General features: G+C 37.8%; 1 protein-coding gene and 1 long non-coding RNA gene across 8 annotated transcripts in view; one reads left to right on the forward strand and one right to left on the reverse strand.

The window, feature by feature from the left end:
- The window catches only part of PTPN12 (protein tyrosine phosphatase non-receptor type 12), an 86180-nt gene that overhangs the window by 609 nt on the left and 60597 nt on the right, over window positions 1–24974 (forward strand). Inside the window, exon 2 of one of the 7 annotated variants that reach the window (XM_033862929.2) lies at window positions 19087–19120. The exons of the other annotated variants lie outside the window; for them this stretch is intronic. Within the exon in view, the coding sequence (XP_033718820.1) occupies window positions 19087–19120 (34 nt within the window). The remainder of the gene's footprint in view (window positions 1–19086; window positions 19121–24974) is intronic. 7 annotated transcript variants of the gene reach the window in all.
- LOC141279515 (uncharacterized) overlaps window positions 944–24974 on the reverse strand; it is a 65260-nt gene continuing 41229 nt past the window's right edge. The window contains exon 3 of the long non-coding RNA XR_012333894.1: window positions 944–8100. This is a non-coding gene — a long non-coding RNA (uncharacterized lncRNA). The remainder of the gene's footprint in view (window positions 8101–24974) is intronic.

Here is a 24974-nt window from a genome sequence, read left to right on the forward strand (position 1 = left end):
TTGCTCAAGCTGGTCACTGGGGTGGGCAAGGTAGGACTGTTTGCCGTTCCTGGGTTCGCAGTTATCTCCGGTGCATGGGAAAGGGTCTGTCCCTAAGCATTCTCGTGGTTTGCTCAATTTCCATTTACCCCTGTTTCATCTCTGGTCTCTTGAGATCCAGGTTTGAGATGGTTTTGGGGTCAACGTGACTTGAGGTTGAGGGGGTAAGCGCGTGTGTGTGTAGGGGTGGGGAGGTGCGTGGTTATCCTGAAGGAAGCCTACTTCAGACTCCCTAGGGGACACTGCCGAAGGCAGAGGGGATGTGACTATCACTTCCTATCCGGGGTGGGGGTGGGGAACTTGGGAACAATAGTCGTGTTGAGGCGGAGGCGACCGTACGGGCCGAAGCCCTGAAGTGGGAGATAACCTTCGAAGTCTCCCCAACACCCCCCCCATCCGACACCCCCTCCCCCGCCTTCCGCCCTCTGCTTGTACAGGCGGGCTGGAGAGGAGGTTAAAAGTCCTAGTCGTGGAATTGCTCTTGGTCCATCACTACGAGGGGGTCAGGTCCGAAGGCGTGGGAGGAGAAGTCGACTTCCTCCATTGCCCCCCCCCGCCCCGTATTTTTCTGCTGGACAATGTTCCCTTTAGGGTTGTTTCTCGGCTTAGGAGGCGGTGGTTGCGGCGGCTGCTCCTACGGATATTGCGCAAGACTGGGGCGTTGGAAACCCTGGAGGTCTGGGGAATGGAAAAGGAAGTGGGACTTTGGGAAGTGGCTGCTCCTTAGTCTTGGCGGGGTTTGGGAATGGGAAATAAGCTAGGGAAAATTTTGCTCCCGGGCCAGATACACCTCCAGGAATAGTCACTTAACTCTGAAATTCGCGATTGTTCAAGGGATACACAGTTAATGTGTATAAAAGTGAGTGAGCAGCAAACATTGACTAGTTTTTGTTTCAAACTACAGTTTAATTGTTTACAAGGTGCAGGTGAAATGGCTTTTAGTGCTGAAATAATTTTTCACATTTTAAAGAGACTTCGGTCTAGTAAAGCTTTAGCGTTAAAATTCTTAACCCTTCACCTTATACAATATTGTAACAGTGTTGTTGGAGCTTTGTGATTACCGTCTCCCTAGACCAATTATAGAGGAGGCTAGGAGTTAGGTTTTGTTAGTATCTTTTGAAGGTGTAGAAAATGTTGATTAAGTAATTTATGCCTTATTTTAAAGATTTTCTCTTGATATTTAGCCTATGTATTTGAAAAATTACTTTATGATCTGAAAAGGTTAAAGAAAAGAAGACATGTTCCGTTTTTACTATTGAGAATTTTGAATGTGTTGGTATCTTTGGAATGGCATCACAATAATTGGACAGAGTCCCCTTTTTACTACTCTTCGGCCAAAAGAGAAGAAAATATTTATTTAGAATATTTTAAATGTTTAAAACTAGTCTTACACTGTCTTATTTTGGTTGTGGAAGGAGAGGTGGTGTGGTCCCTGGCCACTTATTCTTTGCATGCTAATCATCTTGTTATCCATGGGCATATCCTGTCAGGAAAGAGCATTGTTTGGTGATGCAGGCCATCAGGACAAGTGCCCAGTCTCTGAACTCCTGTACAGGGGAAGTAGCCTTAGGGTTCATGCTTTGGGGATGAGTCAGGGATTCCTATTGGAGATTTCATTTCTCCAGGACTAAATGAGTTTCCTTTTTCTTCCATAGTACCTAGGGATAGTTAGGGGATTCTACTCTTGAGATTTGATTACTAGGGCAGTTCTTTTGTAGTGCTTGCTTTTTTTATTCTGTGACTTGATAAGCAATAGCTGTAATTAAGGTTGCTAGTTGGTGCCTCTTTTTCCCTTGACTAGAAGGCTGGAGGGAAACTTTGTCCCCTCTGCCATGGAAAGAGAATAGGAGATCCCCTGATGGATTCTAACTCTTCTGTTGTTCTTAAATTCTGATATGGATTAAAAATGCATTAAAAATTTTTTAGCATTTTAGAACTGAGCCTTAGGGGTAATCTAGCTACTGTATTATAACCTTATTCAAATATGAAGTGATAATGTTCATTGTTTCAAATTTGGAAATTATACAGTAATAATTAAGAATGCCTTACCTGTAGGAAAGTGGAATGGGCATTCAAACTGTGGTCTTTCCATTATTCCGCTCAGCCTTCCTATAGTCCCATCTCCCAAAGGCTATCTCTGTTAATGTTTTTAATGCTTCTCTGTGACTATACTACATAATCCATACCATTTCATATTCTTGGAAAATTTTTTCCAGCTTAATATTTAAGTGTTTTTCATTTGTAAAAATGATTTTAGGTGGCTATATAATATTTCACCTAGCCACTGTCTTTTAGCTTAACTATTTTCTTATGGTTGAATGTTTAGGCCATTTATTTTCTGCTATTATATGTCATAATTCTGTAGTGAACACTTATGCATAAAGCTTCTTTATTTTGGATTATTGCATAAGATATCTTCCAGTAATGGAAGTACTAGATGAAGGGATATAAACATTTAATATGTGTTTATGAATAACTTTTTGAAGAAGTTCTGTCAGTTTATACAACTGTCAGTACTGTATGAGTATTCATAATAATTATTTTGGATCTTTGATAATTTGATGGTTGAAAAATGGTATCTTGTTTTAATTTGAATGTCTTGATACTAGTAAGGGTAGAAATTTTTCCTCTTGTTAACTATTCTGTGAGTTGTCTGTTCTTGGCCTTTGCCTGTTGTGCACCCCATTCTGTGAAAGAGGAGAAAACTAAGGTATTGAGGTGGTGTAAACTACGGCACCAAAATGATTACTTTACAAGTTGATGATTAAATAGCTAATCTGTGGCAGATCCAGAACGTGATCTCAACTATCTCGATTCTTAGTCTTCTTTATGAAATGGGAGACAGTGATCATGACAAGTAAATGTGTATGGTAGGGTGGTGCACATTTATGTTTGACAGACGTTTTACTCCCATCTCTGCCATTGGCTAGTTTTCTGACCTTGGGCAGGCCACTTGAAAGAAAATGAGTTGACTGAGTTTTCTCACCTTTAAAAGGAGAAAAATACTACCTACTTCACAAGACTGAAATATGAAACTAATATTTAGGGTCTTTATCTAACAAATTATTGTGCTGTCTCTATATTCTCAAATGGCTAATTTATGTAGTCAGTTACATGTAACTAGAGACAGAAGGAAAAAGAGATGTCTGGGCTTTCCATTTTCAGTAATTTTCTTTTGCTTTTTAAAGCTTTATCATGTATAATTAAAGTACTGAAACAAGAAGTAAATTTATTCTGATTAGGCTAAAGTTTATACACTAGACACTTGTATATAAAAAAAATCATAAAAGACAACAGTGAAGCTACAAATATGGCAGTTTCAGTTTAAAAACTGGTTCTATTTCTACTTATGGAGATGAAAACAAAAATTTAATGAGTGGACTTAGTAGAATATTTAAAAAACAGGATGCAGAGGAGGTGTGAATTATAGTACTTTTTTGTGAAACACTGGAAGGAGAAGATTTATGGACATTTTTTTCTAAGGCTAAACTGAGGTGTAATAGCAAGCATTCCTATGTTAAAATGCTATTTAAAATAACTGATATTTTATTTTATTTTTTTTTAAGATTTATTATTTACTTTTTAAATTTATTTTTGTCTGTGTCAGGTCTTAGTTGGGACCTTCACTGCAGCACGTGGGCTTCTCTCTAGTTGTGGCGCGCTTGTTCCAGGGCACGTGGGCTCTGTAGTTTGCGGCACCCGGGTTCTCTAGCTGAGGTGTGTGAGCTCAGTAGTTCTGGTGGGCGGGCTTAGTTGTCCCATGGCATGTGGGGTCTTAGTTGCCTGACCAGGGATTGAACCCACGTCCCCTGCATTGCAAGGTGGATTCTTTACCACTGGACCACCAGGGAAGTCCCAATAACTGATATTTTAAATTAATCTGAATTTATCAATCACAAGTAACTGCAGAACTACTGTAGTAGTTATGCATTTCAGGGAATTTATTATATAAAACCATCTGCTCTACTAATAGTAATCCTGAAGGAACTGCTCAAAACAACCAGTTTGCTTGCTTTGTTATGATTAAATAATTGTTGTATTGTTTTTAATCTTACTACAGTAGTGTTTGTGATTTTATAAATTATTTTAGGTAGAAAGGAAATTAACATTTTTTCATGCCTACTATATGTTAAACACTGTGCCAGATATTTTTACACTGTGTCTTATTTAACATATCGGCAATTTATGAGGTAGATAGATATAACCTATATTTTACAGGTAAGGGAACACACTCTGAGAAGTTAAGTATCTTGCTTGACTTCAAAACCTGTTCTCTCTATCCCGTTTCTCCAGAATGCATCTGAGGTCCCTTAGGACCTGGCTGGGACTAGGCAGGTGGTGGAGGATGCATCACCATGCAAAAGGATGGAGGTTTCAGAGTTGAGCATATTTAGGGAGTGGTAGATAATCTGCTGTAAATAATGTAGCAGTTCTCACACCTTTTGATCTTAAGTGTCTTTTACACTCTCAAAAATTACTGAGGACTCCAAAGACCTTTTGTTTATTTACTGTATTAGAAATTAGAAGATATTTAAAAATACAGTTTACTTTAAAATAATGATAATAAAACCATTCCATATTAACCTGTATACTATATTTTATGACAAGTAATTATTTTTCAAAAAGTTATTGGTGGGAAGAAGCATTATTTTTATATTTTTGCAATTTTTTTAAATGTCTGGCTTAATAGAAGAGAGCTGGATTCTCATAGCTGTTGCATTCGTACTGTTGCATTGTCACATTTCAGAGTATCACGTGTCATGTACCCTCTAGAAAGCTCCGCTGTACACTCCTAAAGGGAATGAAAGTGTTTAAAAAAAATCTTGTACTAAAGTCTGTGCATTTGCATATTTACAGGTGAGGAAGCATAACTTAGTATTGTTAGGAAAAGAGTTTTGACCTCGTGGACTGTTTGAAATGGTCTGGGGGTGGGCCATCACCAGATTTTGAGAAACAGTGAAATAGTGCATGATAAAGGCTAACATGAGGCTGAGACACCTAGGTAGGGATCAGGTTTTGAAGGTTCTTGAATCTATGCTGGATACTATAGATCAGTAATAGTAATTTTGAACAGTAACACACTACAGGTCTTAGAGTTACAGGGAAAGTAGGCAGGTGTTAAGAAAATAGACATTCTGTTTGAACACTGCAGCAGTGTTTCCCCACCTCCAGTTGTCCCCTCACCACCCCAGCCTGCTTTACTTTGAGCCTTCACTTATATCATTCAGGTTGGTTCTGGTAAAATGCTGAGAATCAGTACTATAGGTCTCTGCAGATCGCTGCATATTTTAAGAAAAATAAGCAGTCATTTGACAGATTTGTGCTGCAGAAAGTTGATTCTGATGGTAGTATGAAGAATGGATTACCGGATTAAAGGAGAGCATTTTTGAAGCTGTTGAAATATAGGGAGTGAGGTATGAGGGCCTGAGCTAAACTAAGACAGTAGAACAGAGAGTGTACAAAGGATCTGATAAGGATAAAGGAAGAGGTCTCAACGAGTCACTAGATGTGAGTAGTGAAGGAGATAGGAATGTTGTAGTATGGCTCCAAGGTTTCTAGCTTGGTATACCGTCACTCAAGTTGGAAGGTACTGTTTGGTAGGGTAAGGAAGAAGAGAGGAGAAACAAGCAGAGGAGACCAAGCAGAAGATGGTTGGAAGAAATTTCAAAGTCGAAGAGAATGAGTTTAGCTTTGGACACGTTAAAAGGAGGTGCCTATGAGACATCTTGTGGAAATGTAGAGCATGAGAGAGCTGACAGGACAGAATTAAAGCATGTAAGAGTTATTTGAAAGCAGGAAAGTGAAACGAGCTTATTCAGACAAGCCTATAGAGTGACCAACTTTAGGTTGAAGAGCGTCAGCATTTAAAGAGCAGCTTCTAAACGGAAGTGCTAGTGATTGCTCCCGGGAAGGTGTGGTCAAAGAGGAAGGAAGGGAACCCAGAGGATGTCAGAAAAGCCTGGGAGAGTTTCAGGAAAGGAGTAGTCACCAAAGTCTGATACAGTAATTCTGGGAGGACCTGTAAGGTGAGCTTGAGAAAGCACCCATTCTATTTGCCAAGTAGGAGTGATTTGGTGACTAGAAAAAGCAGTTTGGGGTTGGGGTATGGGAAAAAGCCAGACTATAGTGGGTTGAAGAAGAAATAGGCGAAGTGGTATAAATTTCTTCCATTTACTTTTAACATTCTGAAAGGAGATGGCAGAAGCCAGAGGAAGACACAGATCCCCTCCCACCCTCTGCTTTTTTAAAAAAAGATGAGATAGGAACATTTTTCATATATGCATTCCTTATCTATATCTTTTTTGTGAAATGATTGCTGTTTAAGTATAATTTTAAAAGACAGATAACAAGAACCTGTCTTTTGGTTAAATAAGACCTCTGAAGTTTTGATTTAAGGCTACGATTTGATTTGATAAAAAGTAGGAGGGGAGGAAGGACTGAAAGCCTGGCAAGATCTTAATGCTGCACAGACTAGATAAGTATAAAAAACTTCATCGTTGTTAAACTGTTCAATATTGTGGCTTGTAGGTGTTTTAAAAATTAATAACAGCTTTATGGAGATATAATTCACTTAGTGTAAAATTCACTCATTTAAGTTGTGCAATTTAATAGGTTTTAGTGTATTCACAAAATTGTGCAACCATCATCACAATCAGTTTTTATCACCTCCAAAAGAAACCGCATACCCATTAGCAGTCATTTCTCCCTTCCTCCCTGCTCCCTGCAGACCTTGGCAACCACTAATCTACCTTCTGTTTCCATAGATTTGCCTCGTCTAGACATTTCATATAAATGGAATCAGTATTCTGTGACTGACTCCTTTGACTTAATGTTTTCAAGGTTCATCAGTGTTGTTGCGTGGTCAGAAATACTTCATTCCTTTTTATGACTGAATAATTTTCTGTTGTATAGATATACCATATTTTGTTTATCCATTCATTTGTTGATAGACAGTTTGCGTTGTTTTCACATTTTGGAATATTTTGTATATAATAATACATAAGATGTAATATATTTGTATTATTTTATGAATAATGCTACTATGAACCTTTTACACAAGTTTTTGTTTTGCACATGTTTTTGATTATCTTGGGTATGTACCTACAAGTATGTTTAACATTTTGAGGAACTGCCAGAGTGTTCTCCAAAGCTGCTCCATGTTTTACGTTTCAACCAGGAGAATGCACATTTTCCATTCCCACCAATTTCTTTACATCCTCACCAATACTTGTCACTGTCTGTCTTTTTTATTATAACCACCTTAGAGGGTGTGAAGTGCTATCTTGTGGTTGGCTTGTAGGTTTTTAAAATATCTCAGTAAGCTTATATAAATGGTGCGGTATGTCTAACATGTCTTTAAAGCTAGCGTGAAAGGAAATATTTTCCAGTCGTAGCATCTGAGCTAATCTTAGTCCTTTCCCAGTGCCACTGGTTTAGTTAAGATTTTCTTACCTTTGATGAGTGTCCAGCCAAACATATTTATATTTTAACTAACTTCAAAAGTGGAAGTGAACTTTTAAGTAACTTTCCAGACATGGCTCACTGAGATAGCACAATAAAAATTTACCTCAAGTGTTAATTCTCAAGGATGTTTTCCTGTATTTAATTTTCGAATATTGTTAGCTTTTTTCCTTCAATATTTGATATCTAATTTGGAAAAGATTTTTGAAAGATTGAAACTGACAGTTAGACATTAACATTTAGATAGATTAAAATTTTTCGTTTGTATGGTAAACATTTCTGGGTTTCTATAGCACTCAGTTCATTAGATTCATAAACATTTACATTTCTGATTTCCCCAGACTGAAAGCCTCCAAGGCTACAGACTGGGACTTAGTTAACTATCTCTGTATCCCCATTGCTTAATATAGTGCCTGGCATTTAATAAGCATTAATGGCCATTGCGTTAGCACAAATTGTAGCGAGCTTAATGCTGTAAAACAGAGCTTGGCTCTTCAGGTGGTCCAAGGGGCTTGTCTCTTAGACCAGCATGAGAATTGCTTTTTCTTCCTCTTACCTACAGGTGTGCAGGCACAAATGTTGTTTTATTTTTAGTATCCACTGAAAAAAGAAAATAAAAGATAAAGTATTAGACTGAATTTAGTAAAACTTTTAAATAAATACATTTTTATTAATTGTAATATCTTCTACATAAATGTGAAAAATAGTACGGTGCGTATTTTTCTCTGGACACTGGTTGATATGCATAAGGATTGAGGGAACCACTTAAAGTAACTACTTGTATATCCTCCACCCCATGATTAATTTTAATAAAATGTCCACTTTTAACTTTTGGTTTTAGATTTCATTAAGGAAATCCAGATAACATGTCACTGACATCTCTTCAACAATAGTGGTATCTTGTAAATCGTGGGTGTTTTGGGAGTGATTACAGCAATAGCTGTTGTTCTCTCCTTGCCTCTAGTTTCTTGCCTCATCTAATTCATTCCATATATCATGCTCACTTTCCTAAAATATCACTTTCAAGTGTTGGCATCTGTGGGATAATGGAGGGCATACGGGTTATAAAATCAGAAGATGTGGGTTTGAGTCCCCTTGTTGCTGCCTAGTTCAATTTTCTTTAATACATTTATGTAGAACCGTATTGGAAACATGGTTTTATTTTTATCATCGAAAAATATAAGTTCAAAAAACCCTCAAGGCTCCCTTTGATGACCATTAAAATTATTGGAATTTTAAATGCCTAAGGCAACTCAAAGCATCAGACCCAAGCTCTGCTTTTTTTCAAACTATAATTATACGTCTGCCTTACGAATTTCCCTTTCTCCTATCCCCCTGCTGCCTATTTTGTAGCTTTTGCCCTGGTTTAGAATCACAGGCCAATAGGATAAAGTCTACACTTCTTAACCTGGCCTTCCAGAGCCTTCTTAACATAGTCTCTCATACGTTTCCAGTATTAAACTCCTGTACTCTGCAGTGTGTGTCCTTTCGTTCCTCTGGAATGAGCTATTTCTCATCCTTGAGCATACCCACTGAATGAATGAAATCTTGCTTATCTGTGTTGTACTGTTGAGCATATTTTCCCCCTTTCTTAGAAAACTTTCCTTCTATTTTATAGACAAATACCTTGAAGATCAAAACACTAAAAATTTAGAATGACTTTACCGCATTCACCCAGAACTCAGAAGAATTGTAATTAACTCTCACTTTCTGAGATAAATATATTAGCCCAGTTTATCTTAAAGCACTTGTTCTCCATTGCAAATTTGATTTTTAATACCATGGGAAAAAAGCCTTCATTAGATTTGAGTTGAAGACTTGCTAAGGCAAGTCCAGTGACATGCAGTTCTTCTAAACCACTAGTCTCTTCCAAACAGGAATTGAACCCCTCTCCCAGCATTTCATATTTCCTGTAGTAGTTAAATTTTTTAGATTCATGCATTCAGACCTTGACTGTTATCTCCTTCCATCTGAAATAGCACAGATACTTGTTTCCATTTGTATAATATTATAGTGTCTGTGAACTGGCTTATAGCAGATATAAGTAGTTGCTCCCCAAAAGTTTTTCCTAGAGAATGTGGAACGTGGATCGTGTTAATCTCAGAGGCTTTGGGGTGTATGCTAATAACTACATTTCCTATAGTAACTGTTTTTAGATGTAATCTGCATCTGAAAAGCTATTTAACAACAGTTGAGTAGCTACCCTGGTAGGCTCTGAAGGAATGCAAAAATGGCAGCCCTGTCATCCTTCCATGGTTCCTACCATCCACCATTCAGAAGATGTTCACCGAGTGCCCACTATGCCCTAGGTACTGTGTTTAGAATTGATATTTGAAAATATGACAGTTGTTGCCCTTAAGAAGTTTACTGGCTGTGAATAGACTTGTGAGAAGCAGCAAGAAGTTTTCCTGGGGGCAGTGGATGGGCTTCAGGGGGTTTGCGAACCCTTTCATATTATACATAGTGTTTTGTGTGTAAGCTCATTGGGAGAGGGGTGGAGAAGTCTCATAGCTGTTAGATTCTCAAGGGGTTTGGGTTCCAAAAATCTTAGAAACTCTAGACTAGTAGAAAGATAATCAGCTTTGGAGTCATCAGGTAGTTAATTTCTGTCCTGGCCCTGTTATGATTATAAGCAGGTTATCTAGGGAAATTGGGGGATATAATACCTACCTAGAAGGGCCAAGATAATATGTATGTAAAGCTTCTAATGTAGTACATAGAAGGTGGTCAATAGTAGTTAAAGACTTGGTATTACTCTAAGGGAAGTGTATTCAAGATTTAAACCACAGAGGCAGGAGAGCCTAAATCTGCCTGAATAGAACATGGACAATTTCAGCATGGAGGCCACATTTGACTTGACTCTTGAAGGAAAAGTTTGTCATGTGGATTAGGATAAAAGGCATTTCAGAGATAGAAAGCAAACAGCACTTGCAAAGACACAGAGATAAGAACTGTGGGTTTTAGATGAGAGGAACAGGGTGGCAGTGTAAAAAATAAGCAAAGCCCATATACCCAAACAAATAGGAGGGGATTCCCAAAGGGAGAGCAGCTGAAATGCTGAGCTTGAGATGAATATAATATTGGCCTCAGCATTCCTGAATGTTTTGGTGAGGAGTGTTTTGATGTCTCATTATTGTGGCATAGTTGTTCACTCTTATAATGTATGGTTTGGTTGGTATGAAGGATCTTTTTATTTATTAAAAAATTTTTTTTTGTCTGCGTGGGGTCTTCGTTGCTGCATGCAGGCTTTCTGGCTTTCTCTAGTTGCAGCTAGCAGGGGCTACCTTTCCAGGGGCTATTCTTTGTTGTGGTGCGCGGGCTTCTCATTGCGGTGGCTTCTCTTGTTGAGGAGCACGGGCTTAGGCGCGTGGGCTCAGTAGTTGTGGCTCGCGGGCTCTAGAGCACAGGCTCAGTAGTTGTGGTGCACGGGCTTAGTTGCTCCGCGGCATGTGGGATCTTCCCGGACCGGGGCTCAAACCTGTGTCCCTGCATTGGCAGGCAGATTCTTAACCACTGTGCCACCAGGGAAGTCCCTGAAGGATCTTTTAAAAATGGAGTTCCAGAAGCCCAGTGTTCTTAAATCTGGTAATTTTACCTTATCCCAGATATATAAAGTAATACACTCTCTGTTTATATAGTTCTTAAGTGGCCAGATCAGTGTTTTTCATGGGCTTCTGTTAAAAGTGTCCTGTAAAAAAATTACATTTAAAAGAGTCTTTAGAACCTCTGCAAGTTATTTATAACGGTAAGCCTCTGTTTAGTTTGGATTCCTCAGCATATTTGAGTTTTCTAGGAGATGACTCTGAGAGATTTTGAGACTACACATTTGGGGCTAGAACCAAAGTGAGAAAGGAAAGGAGTTCTAGCTCCCGTGCTATGAAAATGTGGAGAATGTGGCTTTTCTGGACGCCTCCCCTCACTGTGTACACTGGATTTACTCATAGGTCATAGACCCTTTGATGTTAAAGGGAACAAGAAAGCTGTTTAAGGAGCTTGTTACAGGTTTCACGGTTAGAAGTTGGCAGAGCTGAGTTTGTCCCAAATAAGCAAGATGTACAATAGTAAGATGCTTTTTCTATGACATGATGTTGCTTAGACCAGCAGTTGCATTCTTATTCTTTAGGGAAAAAGTCAATAAAGGAAAAAAAAGGGGGGCATAAATATCGAAAATTATAGAAAACTTCTTTGTTGGTATAGATTTTTGGTTGTAGCCTATTTGCAAACCAGCAAAGGGGGGCATAAATATCGAAAATTATAGAAACCTTCTTTGTTGGTATAGATTTTTGGTTGTAGCCTATTTGCAAACCAGCTTAAGTGGAAAAAAAAAAATATTGCAGTAGAATACTGCCCTTGAGTTGCTTTAAGGACAGGAACCAAGAAATGGAGAGCCATCTGTAACCTGGGTGACTCTTCATTTCAGCCCCTCTGTCTTTCTGTGGTTCTCCATATTTATCAGTTTCTGTGTCTATCTAGGGCTGCTTGGATACTTGTCTTTGCTTCTCTGTGCACCTGCTTTACTCTTAGCTGGCTGCATTTGACTTTCACTGCTTGGGGCTGCACCTGCTATTGAATAAAGGCATCCCTTACAGTGATCTAACCTATCGCATTCACTGTATCTCAGTTTAGGGGAAGAACTCATTATGACTAGAATTGCTCTATCTCACTTTCACATTCCTGAAATTCACATCACATCAATCAACTTGCCACCGATGAAATGGGTTTTGTGTAGTATAATTGTGTGGAGTTGACCAAGGTGGTGAACTTGTTCAGATGTGATTGGTAGGTACTTTTCTTAAAGAGAAAAGGGATAGTCCCCTAACTAGGCAGGTAGCCCAAAGTGTATTTGTTTTGAAGCAAAACAGCAAAAAAAATTTAACTATTTTAAGGTTTCAGCCCCAAATAAACTCCACCCACCTTCTTTCAGAGAAGGGAAAAAGAAGCATAAAGAGTCCTTGTGAGTTGAGAGAACATTCTGTTGGCTCTGGCAGAGCATTATTTCACATATTCAGTACATATTAAACGTCAAACTTGTAAGGTTTCTGTGTAGAAACTATAAAATTAAGATAATCTATAAGCTGCATATTTATGGTACTTAAGATTTAAGTTGTAATTTTTCAGTGTTAAAATATGGAACCAGAACATTACCTTCTTGCAAGGAAGTGTAATTCTAAGGATCAATTTTATTCAAGTATTATATTGTCATTTTTTTATTCTCTCTCTGAATATGTATCTGAAATTTATCACTGTCTCAAAGACTAATGTATTTTCTTCACAATAGATTTTGCATTAATAAAATAAATCCAATTGTAGTTCCCGGATCATCTAAAACCTAAGTGCTGTAATGCTGTGTTTGCCTGGTTGTCAGTGTGCCTCAGTCTGTGCTGTGTATCTGCTTGCCTGTGCACCTGTGTCTTCTTAGCTTTCTCTATCTACTCTGTCCATTGGCCTCTTTGTGCCTAAGATTCATTAATGGGTGTTAGAGATAAATCTGGATGCACTGTGTAATTTAGAAATTTCCTGTAATTTATGCCTAGTTGTTTGTAATTCTTTACTTCTAGTGCTGTAAATAGGTTATATGTAAATGCCAAGGAGGAACACAGAGTAGGTGGGTATTAATAATAGGATTTCGCAACTATTGGAAGAAATTGAATATGTTCAAATATCTCTAAACCCATTCACTGGCATTATTAGATGTTGTACAAAATAACAAATATTTTTCATTACTTTATAACTTAGATAGTAGAAGATTAATTATTAAAGTAAGAAGCACTGTTTTAATGTTCAGTATACCAGATGCTTTGATCTTTTCATTTTATGGAAAAGTAAAGAGGATGGATATTTTAATAGTTCAAAAGCTAGAAATTTTTTTTGTGTGAAAGGATTCAAAGAAACTGTTATTAATGGTAAAATGAAGGCTTAAACTAAGCTTCCTTGAATGAGTAATTAGGTGGGCAGTGGCTAGCTCTACTTCCTTGGCCTCCTCTTCATTCCTTTAACCCCCACTGTAAGCTGATTTCAAGCACTACCATTCTGCTGAAATTGCATTTACTATGGTTGCCTTAGATCTCCTGGACATATCCAGTAGATACTTTATAGTAGTGTGTAGCTTTCTTGTTGCCTCTTTAGCATTCAGCACTGTTGACTTTTTTTTTTAAAGTCCTTCCTGCCCTTGATGTTGAAGCATCATTTATACCTAGTTTTTCACCTGCCTCTTTAGTCTCCTCTATTATTGGCTCAGATGCAGCATACTTTCTGTTTTTCATGCTCTTAGGTCTTAAGGGAAATATAATTAAATATTGGATATTTTAAAATAAGAGAGAATCTTGCAAATCTTGTAAAATAGACTGTAGTGACATGAATTATTCTAATGCTGCTTAAGAGTTTCAAAGAATAATAAAATATTGATATTTTCTCATTCTCTACATTCTTGTGATGGCTGGTAGATTATTCTTAAGGTATTTTTGGAAAATGCAATTTAATCTAAACCAGAAGTATAAGATGAATATTTAACCAACACATTTAATTTTCTGTTGTTGCTTTATTATATGCCAGTTGCTTTATTATATGCCAGTTTTTTTACTGTTTACAAGCCATGTTTTGTTTGCAAACCATATATTGCAAACCATATATTGATCTCACATTCTGTTGGCCAAAGCAAGTTATAATGCCACCTCAACCTCAAGGGGTTGGGAGATAAATTACACCTTTTAAGTCGGAAGAACTGTGAAGTCACATGTGGTTTCAATATAGGAAGAGTTGAAGATCAGGCTATTAATATGATCAGTCTACCATATGACAGGTGTAGGGGATATTATTATTATGTAGGGTGGTTAAAACATGGAACCAGGACTTGAAATAGTGAGGGAGTGAGCCATGCGGTTATCTGGGAGAAGAGTATTCCAGACAGAAAGAGCATTAAGTGCCCAAGTATTTGAGTTAAGAGTGTATTGAAGGGATATCAAGGAAACCAGTGTGCTTGAGCAGAATGGGTGAGGAAGAGAGTAGTAGATCTGTAATAGTGTTGGGAGTTACGGCAAACCATCCAGGGTTCTTGTAGGTCATTGTTAGGACTTTGGCTTTTACTCTAAATGACATGAGTTTTACTCTTAGGTATGATGTTAACTTACATTTTAACAGGATCACCTTGGCTGCTGTGTGGAGAATAAAATGCAGAGAGGTAAGGATACAAGCAGAGACCGCTTAGAAAGCTATTTGAGCTGTTCAAGCAGGAGGGCCTGGAGACAGTGACAATGAATATGAAGAAAAGGGATGGATTTGGAAGGCAGTTTTGAGATAGCATTCACAAGATTTGGTGATATGGGAGGGTGAGGAAGGATTTATCTGAGCTAATGTGGACACTAAGTGGTAGTGATGAGATAGGGAATACAGGAGGAAAGATAAATTTGAGGAGTTGGGTACTGAGTTCAATTTTAGATGTATAGAGTTTGAGTTGAATTTAGATCTCAGGCCAGTCATGGTTGGCCCTGTAGCTCTCTAATTTATTGTGTATGGGTGATCGTTGAACTCACGGAAAAAGATGAGATTTCTGAGATAAAGAATATATACTGAGAATAACAGGGAAGAATATGGAACATTCGGGACACTTAAGTGTCTACTTGAGGATGATAAACTCTCAGTTCTAGAGAGTTAGGAACAGAACCTGGAGGGTCATGTAGAAAGTAAATGGATTGAGGAGTTACAAAAAGAATTGTGAATTTGGATTTAACCCTGAATTTGGGAATAGAAGTCATGGGTGAGCTTGTCAAAAGCACTGAGAAGAGGGTAGGACAAATTTGCATTAAAATTTTTTTGAATGGATTTTATGTTATTTTTTTAAAGCAGTGGGAAAATTACTCCTGTCTATGAAATCCTATCATATATATGAGTTGTCCTGAAAGGTAAATCTGCTGTAGACATTTTAGGGAAAAGAGAAGTTGGGGGAGGGAGTGAGGATTGCCCAGAAAGCTAATAAATGTACTGTTTTGGTTTATTATTCTCCCCTCCTCTCTTAACCCTGGATCCCTTCTCCCATTTCTACTCTCTTAACTGCCAACCCTTGTGTTACTGTTTACCTAGCACTCTATACTTTTTTTTTTTTTAATTTTAATTTTTTGGCCGCGTTGGGTCTCCGTTGCTGCATGCAGGCTTTCTCTAGTGGCAAGTGGGGGCTACTCTTTGTTGCGGTGGACGGGCTTCTCATTGCGGTGGCTTCTCGTTGTGGAGCATGGGTACTAGGTGCGCAGGCTTCAGTAGTTGCAGAGCGTGGGCTCAGTAGTTGCGGCACGCAGGCATACTTGCTCCACAGCACGTGGGATATTCCTGGACCAGGGATCAAACCTGTGTCCCCTGCATTGGCAGGTGGATTCTTAACTGCTGTGCCACCAGGGAAGTCCCTCTACTTTTTTTTTGGGGGGGTGGGCAGCTGTTTTATTGGTAAACGTACGTAACGAAAGTCAACGTTTTAACCGTTTTTATGTGTACAGTTCATTGGCATTAAGTACATTCATGTTGTTGTGCAATGAGCATTCTTTTTGTTTTTCTTTTTTAAATGAGGATTCTTAAAAAGGAAAAATCATATACTGTTAGGAGAGTCATGGAATGCTTAATAAGCAAGTGCTTTCAAAATGAGCCTAGAAGGATAGGTGAATTTTGGTGGAGGGACTTTATAAGTAGAGGGAACCCTATGAGCAAACAAATAAAGGTGGGGATAAAGAAGAGACTTCAGGGAACAGCAGTTAGCATTATTAACTAAATAAGCACAATCGAAAAGAACATTTATAGAAATAACTCATATAGTAGGGCCGTTGGTGAATTTATATATTAAGACTTCTAAATAAACAAGGAATTGGTTAAAAATAGTATGAATTTTTAGAATAATTGCTAAATCAGTTTTTCAGAGGTAAAAGTAGATTTGGTCTTTGTCATTCATGAAATGTTCTAGCCAACAGAAGATTTATAATTTAAATAATAAATTTTATTTGATTATAGGGGTTATGCTTTAAAATATTTTACTCCCAGAGATTGCCAGTGTACCCACACTACACATTAAGTATTATTACAGGAGGTTTTGTATGGCTCAGAGAAGTCAAGCTGACAGTGAAGTACCAAGTCACCCTAATGGCCTCATCCTATTAGAAATTAGCTTGTACCTAAGAATTGTCGCTTCACAAAGCGATGCAGAATACTGTTTTGCCTGAGACTTCACTTTGTAGTCTAAAATGGTAGCTGAATTATAAGAGTTTTTCATTTTATTTTAAAATAAGCAAGTTCAAAAAAGATCCACCACATTTGGGTAAACTTTTTTAATGTAATAGTTGTCTAAAGGAGTCAGTTTGCCAGTGTAAAGAGACTGGTGAAACATTTAGGGACAAAGCCAGTCTGAATTAGAGTGTTTTTTCTCCTGACTTGTATTTAAAGCACAAATATTGTAATAATAAAGCTCAAATTTGACCTCATAAAAATGAAAGACATCTATAATACAAAAGGTAATGCAAGATAAGCAGTAGATTGAGATAAAACATTTTAACCACATTAAACAGTTGGAGGATTATTGTCTAAAATATATGAGTAGCTTCTATATATAACACTCCAATAAGAAAATTAACAAATGCTAAGAAAATTAACAGAAGAAAAATGAAAATAATTATTTAAACATGGGGGAAAAGTCACCAACCTATTCAATAATCAGAGAAATACAAATTAATTAATGTTAACTTTTGAGGGGTCTATCAGATTCCACCAAATTTGGTGAAATTCAAAAATTGATAATCATGGCAATTCAGAAATTGATAATAGCAAATGTTGGCAAGGATAGAGAAAAACTAGTATTCTGGATCTGTTAGGAAGGTAAACTGGTAAGGCCTTTTTTGGAAAGCAGTTTGGCCACTTGTAATAGAGTTGATCATGTGTATATTCTTTGACCCATCGTGTCAACTTCTAGGAATCTTTTCTTTAAAATATTTGCATATGTGTGTAAAATAGTATGTCCAAGTATATTAGTTACAGCAATTTTTTGTGAAACAATGTATAAAATATGTATTAATAAAGAGGCTTAACATGGTTGGTTACTTCAAAGGGGAGGGATATGGAGGAGAGGTGATTACTTTTTCATTTATAATTGTGTGCAGAAAAAGTTAACATAACAAGCCTGTGACTGCTATCCTCAGAAAGGCCTACTTGCAAGATTGGCCCTTGGCTGGGGTCTGGGAACTTGGACTTTTGGGAGGATTCCCATCATTCCATGATAAGAATGGCCCCTTTGCCTTTACTGTACAAATATAGTTTTTGTTAAACACCTACTTTCCTTATGGAAATCTGGGAATTTGGTTCCTGCTAAGACAGAGAGTACCTGTATGACCAGCCACCAATAAAAACTCTGGCTACTGAGTCTCTAATGAGCTTCCGTGGTAGACAGCATTTCACCAGTGCTGTCACAGCTCGTTGCTGGAGTAATTCAGTGGGTCCTGTGTGACTCCATTAGGGGAGGACTCTTGAAACCGTGTGCCTAGTTTCTTCTGGACTTTGCCTCATGCTCCTTTCCCTTTGCTGCTTTTGCTTTGTATACTTCAGCCGTAATAAATCATAGCTGTGAATGTGACGGTAGAGATAGTCCTGTGAGTCGTCCTCATGTATCACTGAACCTGCGGGTGGTCTTAGGAACCCATGGCACAACTTGACATTATGGTTTGAATGTTTTAGCATCTGCATGCATTGCTTGTATAAATTTTAAACTGTTAAATTTAATATATTACATATTTAAATTATATGTATGTATGTGTATACATAGGCACACATATATACCTCATCTCTAAGAATATGTTGATGGGTTTTTATATGTGTGTATTAGCACCCATATATTCTGTACATTTTCCCCCTGGTGATAAAAGATTGAAAACTTTCCTTGGTGACATTGTAGGTAATACAATAAAGAAGCAAATCAAAAACAAAGTGTCTTCAGGTATGTTATTTAGGACAAGGGGCTTATTACTTTAAATAAATTATTTTAAATTACACTTCATTTTTTATCAGTTTCATATGTCAGTATGATGGTAAACCACAAAGATCAAATTTCAAGTAGCATTTTAAATGTATACTCTCCAGTTATACAAACTCTATTATCTCAGCTTATTGAACTGAGTAAGTTATAAATGTGATAGTAGGGTGCCAATTCATTGACTATGTGATGCTCTGAATATGGTATCAGTGCCCATTTTGTTTAAAAGACTTGTCATGCTTTACTGAATATGTGATACATGGAAGATACTAGGTATTGTGGAGGAATAAATAAAAATATAAAAGATTATCTCTGGAAGACAGAAAATTATTATCTTGGGTGGCAGCAGTGGTTGTAGTGATGGGATAAAACCTGTAAACAAATGATGGATAGAAGAAGCGGGAATGATAAATACTATATGACCAGGATCTACTTTTGGAATATATGCTACCTGAGGGCAATATATTGTTCACCACTATATCTGTACCACCTAAAAGAATACCTGACACATAGAGTAGGTTAGGAAAAATGATATAAGACCAGTCATCCTCATGAAGGTGATAATTGAATCTTACTTTTTCCTTTTATTATAGGTGTCCAGATCCAGTATGTCAGCAAGCTGAGAAAGTAGGTTTTATTTGAAAATCATAACAGTTAATTCATGAGTTGAGCAGAGCTATCTAATGTTATATGAATATTGTGTGGCTTGGTAATCTGAGACACTGTAATGGCACTTAGCAACAACTAGCTGGTTCCTCTTCCTTTAGTGGTTAGGGCAAACAACTATATAGGTAGAGATATTCGAAGACAAAAATCATGCCCTTGGTAACTTGGGGTAGGAAGTTATGTGCAAGATTTCTTGCAGAAATCTTGATAATTATATGTAGGTAGATCCTAGTTTTTATCATGATTGAAGTTTGGCTTTTTGTTTGATTTTTGTGTGTTATATGAAAGAGGAACACTGTTTATCGTTATTACAAAGAGATATTCGAAGACAAAATCATGCCCTTGGTAACTTGGGGCGCACATAACTTCACAGTAGTGTGATCTGGCCTTTTCCGGACCAAGTCTAATATAATGCCAGAATGAAATACTTTTTGCAGGAAATTATCACTATCTAATTTCAGGACTTTTTCATCACTGTGAAAAGAAACCCCATACCCATTACCAGTCACACCTCACTCCTTTTCACCCCACCACCCTGGAAACCACTAATCTACTTTCTGACTATAAATCTGCCTATTCTGGACATTTCATATAAATGGAATCATATAATGTTTTTTGTGTCTTACTTCTTTCACTTAGCATAACGTTTTCAAGATTTATCAGCTGAGCATGTATCAGCACTTTATTCCTTTTTGTGGCCATATAATATTCTATTGTATGACTAGACTACATTTTGTTTATTAATTCATCAGTGGATGGACATTTGGGTTGTTTCCACTTTTTGGCTTTTATGAACAATGTTACTGTGAGCACTTGTGTACACGTTTTTGTGTGGACATACGTTTTTAGTGCCCTTGGGTATATTTACCTAGGAGTGGAATTGCTGGGTCATATGGTAACTCTATATTTAACCTTGTGATAGTTGCCAAACTGTGTCTCTGTTAAGAATTTAAACCTTAATTTTACAAACAAAAGTTTGCCAGCCTAACTTGACTTTATCTCTACTTGGTCTTCCCTTCTTTTTGAAAAATGAAATGATTATGTGAAAGCACATCCTTTATTATAGTTAATTTTTTATCTTTTTAAAAACATAAATACCTTATATTAAAGTGTTTTTATGCATTGATAGGAAAAATGGGCCCAGCAGATCCCTAAATAGTAATTCCTTATGTGTTACTAGACTTGGGGAGTGGAATGGGAGGTTGCAAAAATATGGCTTGTAAAGTTAATTTTCAAGCTTTCGAATAAATAACGGGACATATGTGATCTCTGTGTAGATCCATAATGGAAGGATTAGGGAGAACATCAATGACAATTTATTCTACCATTCTGGAATTTGGCCCATAATTTATTTTGTCTAATGCAGCCTAAAATAGACTTGGAATATACAGTTGAAAATTGCTTTCTGAATTTTTAAATAGAAACTGTAGCTGGTAGTGAACAGTGTGGTCTCAAGTATTGTACTGTGGTATGGCATCAAACCTTAGGGTACACACAGAAAGATTAAAATGCTCTTTAAGAACAAAAAAAGATAGTATTTGAGTATACAAATAAAGATATTTTGGTATTTGCTAGTTTCAATAACAAGTCAACTAATCTGAGGCAGGTAATTAAAATATTTCCTTAAATTCCTCATCTGTTAATAAATCTTATATGGTCATCTCAGTCTTTACATATTTTTATTATTATTTTGTTTTGTGGTACGCGGGCCTCTCACTGTTGTGGCCTCTCCCGTTGCGGAGCACAGGCTCCGGACGCACAGGCTCAGCGGCCACGGTTCACGGGCCCAGCCGCTCTGCGGCATGTGGGATCGTCCCGGACCGGGGCACGAACCCGTGTCCCCTGCATCTCAACCACTGCGCCACCAGGGAAGCCCCTCCGTCTTTACATATTTAAAGGCATGCTCTATGCTAGATGTTGGGTATGGTGCTTTATACGCATGGTTTAATAAACATAAATGCATTTTTTTCTGTCTCTACTCCTTGACATACATTATTTATTTATTATACTATTTTGTTATGCTCACCAAATTTTCTTATTTTCATCAGTCATTCAGAGGGTTTCTTTGGGACTTCCCTGGCAGTCTAGCAGTTTGAATATGGAACTGGAGGGATTTCCCTGGCAGTCCAGTGGCTAAGACTTTGCCTTCCAATGCAGGGGGTGCAGGTTCAATCCCTGGTCGGGGAGCTAGGATCTCACATACCGCGTGGCCAAAAAACATAAAACAGAAGCAGGGACTTCCCTGGTGGCGCAGTGGTTAAGAATCCGCTTGCCAACGCAGGGGACACGGGTTCGAGCCCTGGTCCGGGAAGATCCCACATGCCGTGGAGCAACTAAGCCCGTGCGCCACAACTACTGAGCCTGCACTCTAGAGCCCGTGAGCCATAACTACTGAGCCCACGCCCCTAGAGCCTGTGCTCTGCAACAAGAGAAGCCACTGCAATGAGAAGCATGCGCAGCGCAACGAAGAGTAGCCCCTGCTCGTTGCAACTAGAGAAAGCTCACCCGCGGCAACGAAGACCCTATGCAGCCAAAAATAAATATAAATAAACTAATAAAAAAAAATCTTAAAAAAAATATGGAACTGGGGAGAAAAGTCAGCAGAAATACAGATTTGGGGATCGTCATAAATGTAATAGTTAAAGGCGTGGTAGGCAGGAGATAAACTTGATAAAAGACAAAATCTGAGGAGAGAATAGTTCAAGAGAGAACACATGCTTTAAGGGGCTGGATGCAAAGGACCAGAAAGGGTTAGAGGAGAATCAAGAGACACTTGTTTCATGAAATTGAAGAAAGGAGTTAAATACTTTATAGGAATTGAGGCTTATGGTTTTGATGCCTTTTGGAGATTATTGGTGACTTCATGAAAGTAGTTTTCAGTGTAAGTGGTAGAGGGAAGAGTGAAATATTTCAGGGGGTTCAGGACTTAATGGTTCTCCAGGAAGTATAGGTTTCTCTTTAAAAGTTTGGTCTGTTGACCACAGCTTTGTGGCAGTCTGGCCTAGCAAAAAAATAATTTATTTCCATATAGTGGTAGATATGAATTGAGCTTTCTTAAACTGCAAAGGTGACGCTTCCTGTGCTACATTTTTGCAAAGGTGAAAATACGAATTCTGCATCCATGCTATTAATTTGAGGGGTCTTCTTTGTTTTACTTTTTAGTTGGACGGTCGATGTTATTGTAACTTAATGTGTTAAACCTGGCACTCAATATTCTCTAGCTCACTGTATGTTTATATTATATCTTTTGGAATAATGAGATTAGTGACGGATTGCTTTGTAATACTTTGAGAGTCTGGGCTTGGCAGAGTATTCCTCAGTGGAGACTAAAGGGTAAAGAGCACTATAGTGATCATGTTTCCTTAAATCAAGACACATAACTAGATAAAGGGAGGCATAGCCAGAAGCCATAGTATTAATACCCAGGTTTTGGAATTTTTGAGCAATTTGCTGTGGGGATAGTGGGACAAAATATTTGAAGTTGGGATTGACCTGGAAAATGTGGAACCAGTGGTTGCATGAGTTAAATAGTTAGAGGGACATGAGATAAAGGATGATGAAACAGATGAAAGAGTTGAAGGCTTTGTGAGTAGAAACAAAATAAAGTAAACCTGGGAACACTGTTTTTTTCCCCCATTTGCTGTATTAACAAAACAATTGTATTGTCCTCTTAGTTCAAATAGGATTCTACTTTTTTTCCATAAAAAATATAGCCCAGAGGTAGGGAGGGGATAAACTTGGATTATATCTTCCTAATATTTTGATCTTGAGAAAGTACTGTATTTTCTTTTCAAACCAGAGAACAGGAGCCTTTCCTTGAAGAAAAGGAAACCATTTACTTGTTGTCTAGGGTGTGCAAAAAACGATTATAGTCTTGCTGTGAAATTTTTTTATTACCTTTTTTCTTAAAAACTTTTATGTTTTGCCATATTCATTGTTTTAAAATATAAAGTCTGTAGTACAAAGTTTTATTTAAAAATGAATTCTCAAAATGAAGATCCATTGCTTCATCTATTCAGGGAGGATTATAAAGCTACTATGTTGAGGAGATCTCCTTTGCTGTTATTTGATGGAACTAGGAATTGAACCCCAGCTTCTCTGACTCAAAGCTGTCTCATTGTGAAGTGGTAATGAAATTTAAGGAGAGAAAATCGTTTCCTAGGTTTACTGGTCAATTCTGATTTGCATCCGTTTCTTCTGAACATAACCACCTGAGAAGACCTAAAGAGTATATTGACTTGCTGCAGTTTGTCACAGGTTATGCTTGTAGTAGCTGGTATTAATAGAATAAGAAGATATGGTCTGCATCTTCAGGGAACTCATGTTCTATCAGGGATGGTATATGTGCACATATAAATAATTATTGTACATTGGGAGATGTCCTAGATGAGAGGTATATAGCAAGTGCTGTGGGTAGAGATAAGGAAGCAGTATGGGAGGAAGTGGAAGATGGGATTGGGTGCCAGGATTATTCTCAGGGAACGTTTCAGCAAGATAATATCAGTACTGAGCTAGAAAGAAGTGAGGAGTTTGCTTGGTAGACTACTAGAAAAATAATTGAAGCATCGAAATCAGGATGATCAAAGAGTAAAAATCATTACTCTTATTAATATCCAAAGACTGGTAAGATTGGCCCCTGTTTACTTCAAAGTATGTCCTTTTAGTATCAGCCCTGACATAGCTTTTTTCTTTTTTTTTTTGCGGTACACGGGCCTCTCCCTGTTGTGGCCTCTCCCGTTGCGGAGCACAGGCTCCGGACGCGCAGGCCCAGCGGCCATGGCTCACGGGCCCAGCTGCTCCGCGGCATGTGGGATCTTCCCGGACCAGGGCACGAACCCGTGTCCCCTGCATCGGCAGGCGGACTCTCAACCACTGCGCCACCAGGGAAGCCCCTGACTTAGCTTTAATGAGAAGGCAGAGCTATGCATTTCTGAAGAAGAATGGCAGACAATTTAGTCTGTCATGCAGCAGTAGGTAAAGCGTGAGCAAAGATAGGAAGATGAATTTTGAAAGGCAGAGTTTCATATTTTGCACCTAAAGGTAAACATTGCAGTTGTGTAGCTGAAAGACCCGTTCGTTATTTTAGTTGCTTTCAACAGTTATTATTAGAGGCATACATAGTTTTATATAAATGTACTTGTAAAGATTTAAGAACAGCCAGTTAAGTTAGAGATAGTATATGTTTGGTGGAAATTATACTCTGATTTTACTACTTGCTGCTGTTACTTTATATTTGAGGTTTTAAAAAAATTTATTTCGTCTTAGTAATCATCCACCTTGTGTGGTTGGATTAGCTCAGTAGTATTACGATTGAGGGGCTTTTGTGACTGATGGCATTAACATTTCAGGCATAAAACCAGATGAATTTTTTCATTTAACAGTTATTACTGTGTGCCAACTATGTGCCAAACGCCCTGCCTTTTAAAATTCAGATGGATTTTCCAGTATTTGCCTCAGAAATATTTCAGAGCAATGGCAAAAGCAGTACTATATAGGTACTCATATATTTTGCTACAGTGTAACTCTAAAGCTTGAAGTAATTCCATTTTATTTCACTTTAAGGTAATGTTTGGATTTGTATAGTGTATGCATATTTACTAAAATTAGTGTCTTATGAAGCTGTTTTTTAAGTGTTAATGGCATTCAGGAATTTGGGGCAGCAGTGTGTGGCCTAGTAACAGAGTAGAGAAGGCTTGAGCGCCAGTATTTATTTATAGGCCATCTTATACAAAAAGAATTTGAGTTAGCTTAATTTTACTTTAGCTCTACTACTTTTCTGTCTGTTTTCTTAATTGTCCTGATTGAAAATCCAGCC

Source organism: Tursiops truncatus, chromosome 9, assembly GCF_011762595.2.
Source record: "Tursiops truncatus isolate mTurTru1 chromosome 9, mTurTru1.mat.Y, whole genome shotgun sequence".
NCBI lineage: Eukaryota > Metazoa > Chordata > Mammalia > Artiodactyla > Delphinidae > Tursiops > Tursiops truncatus.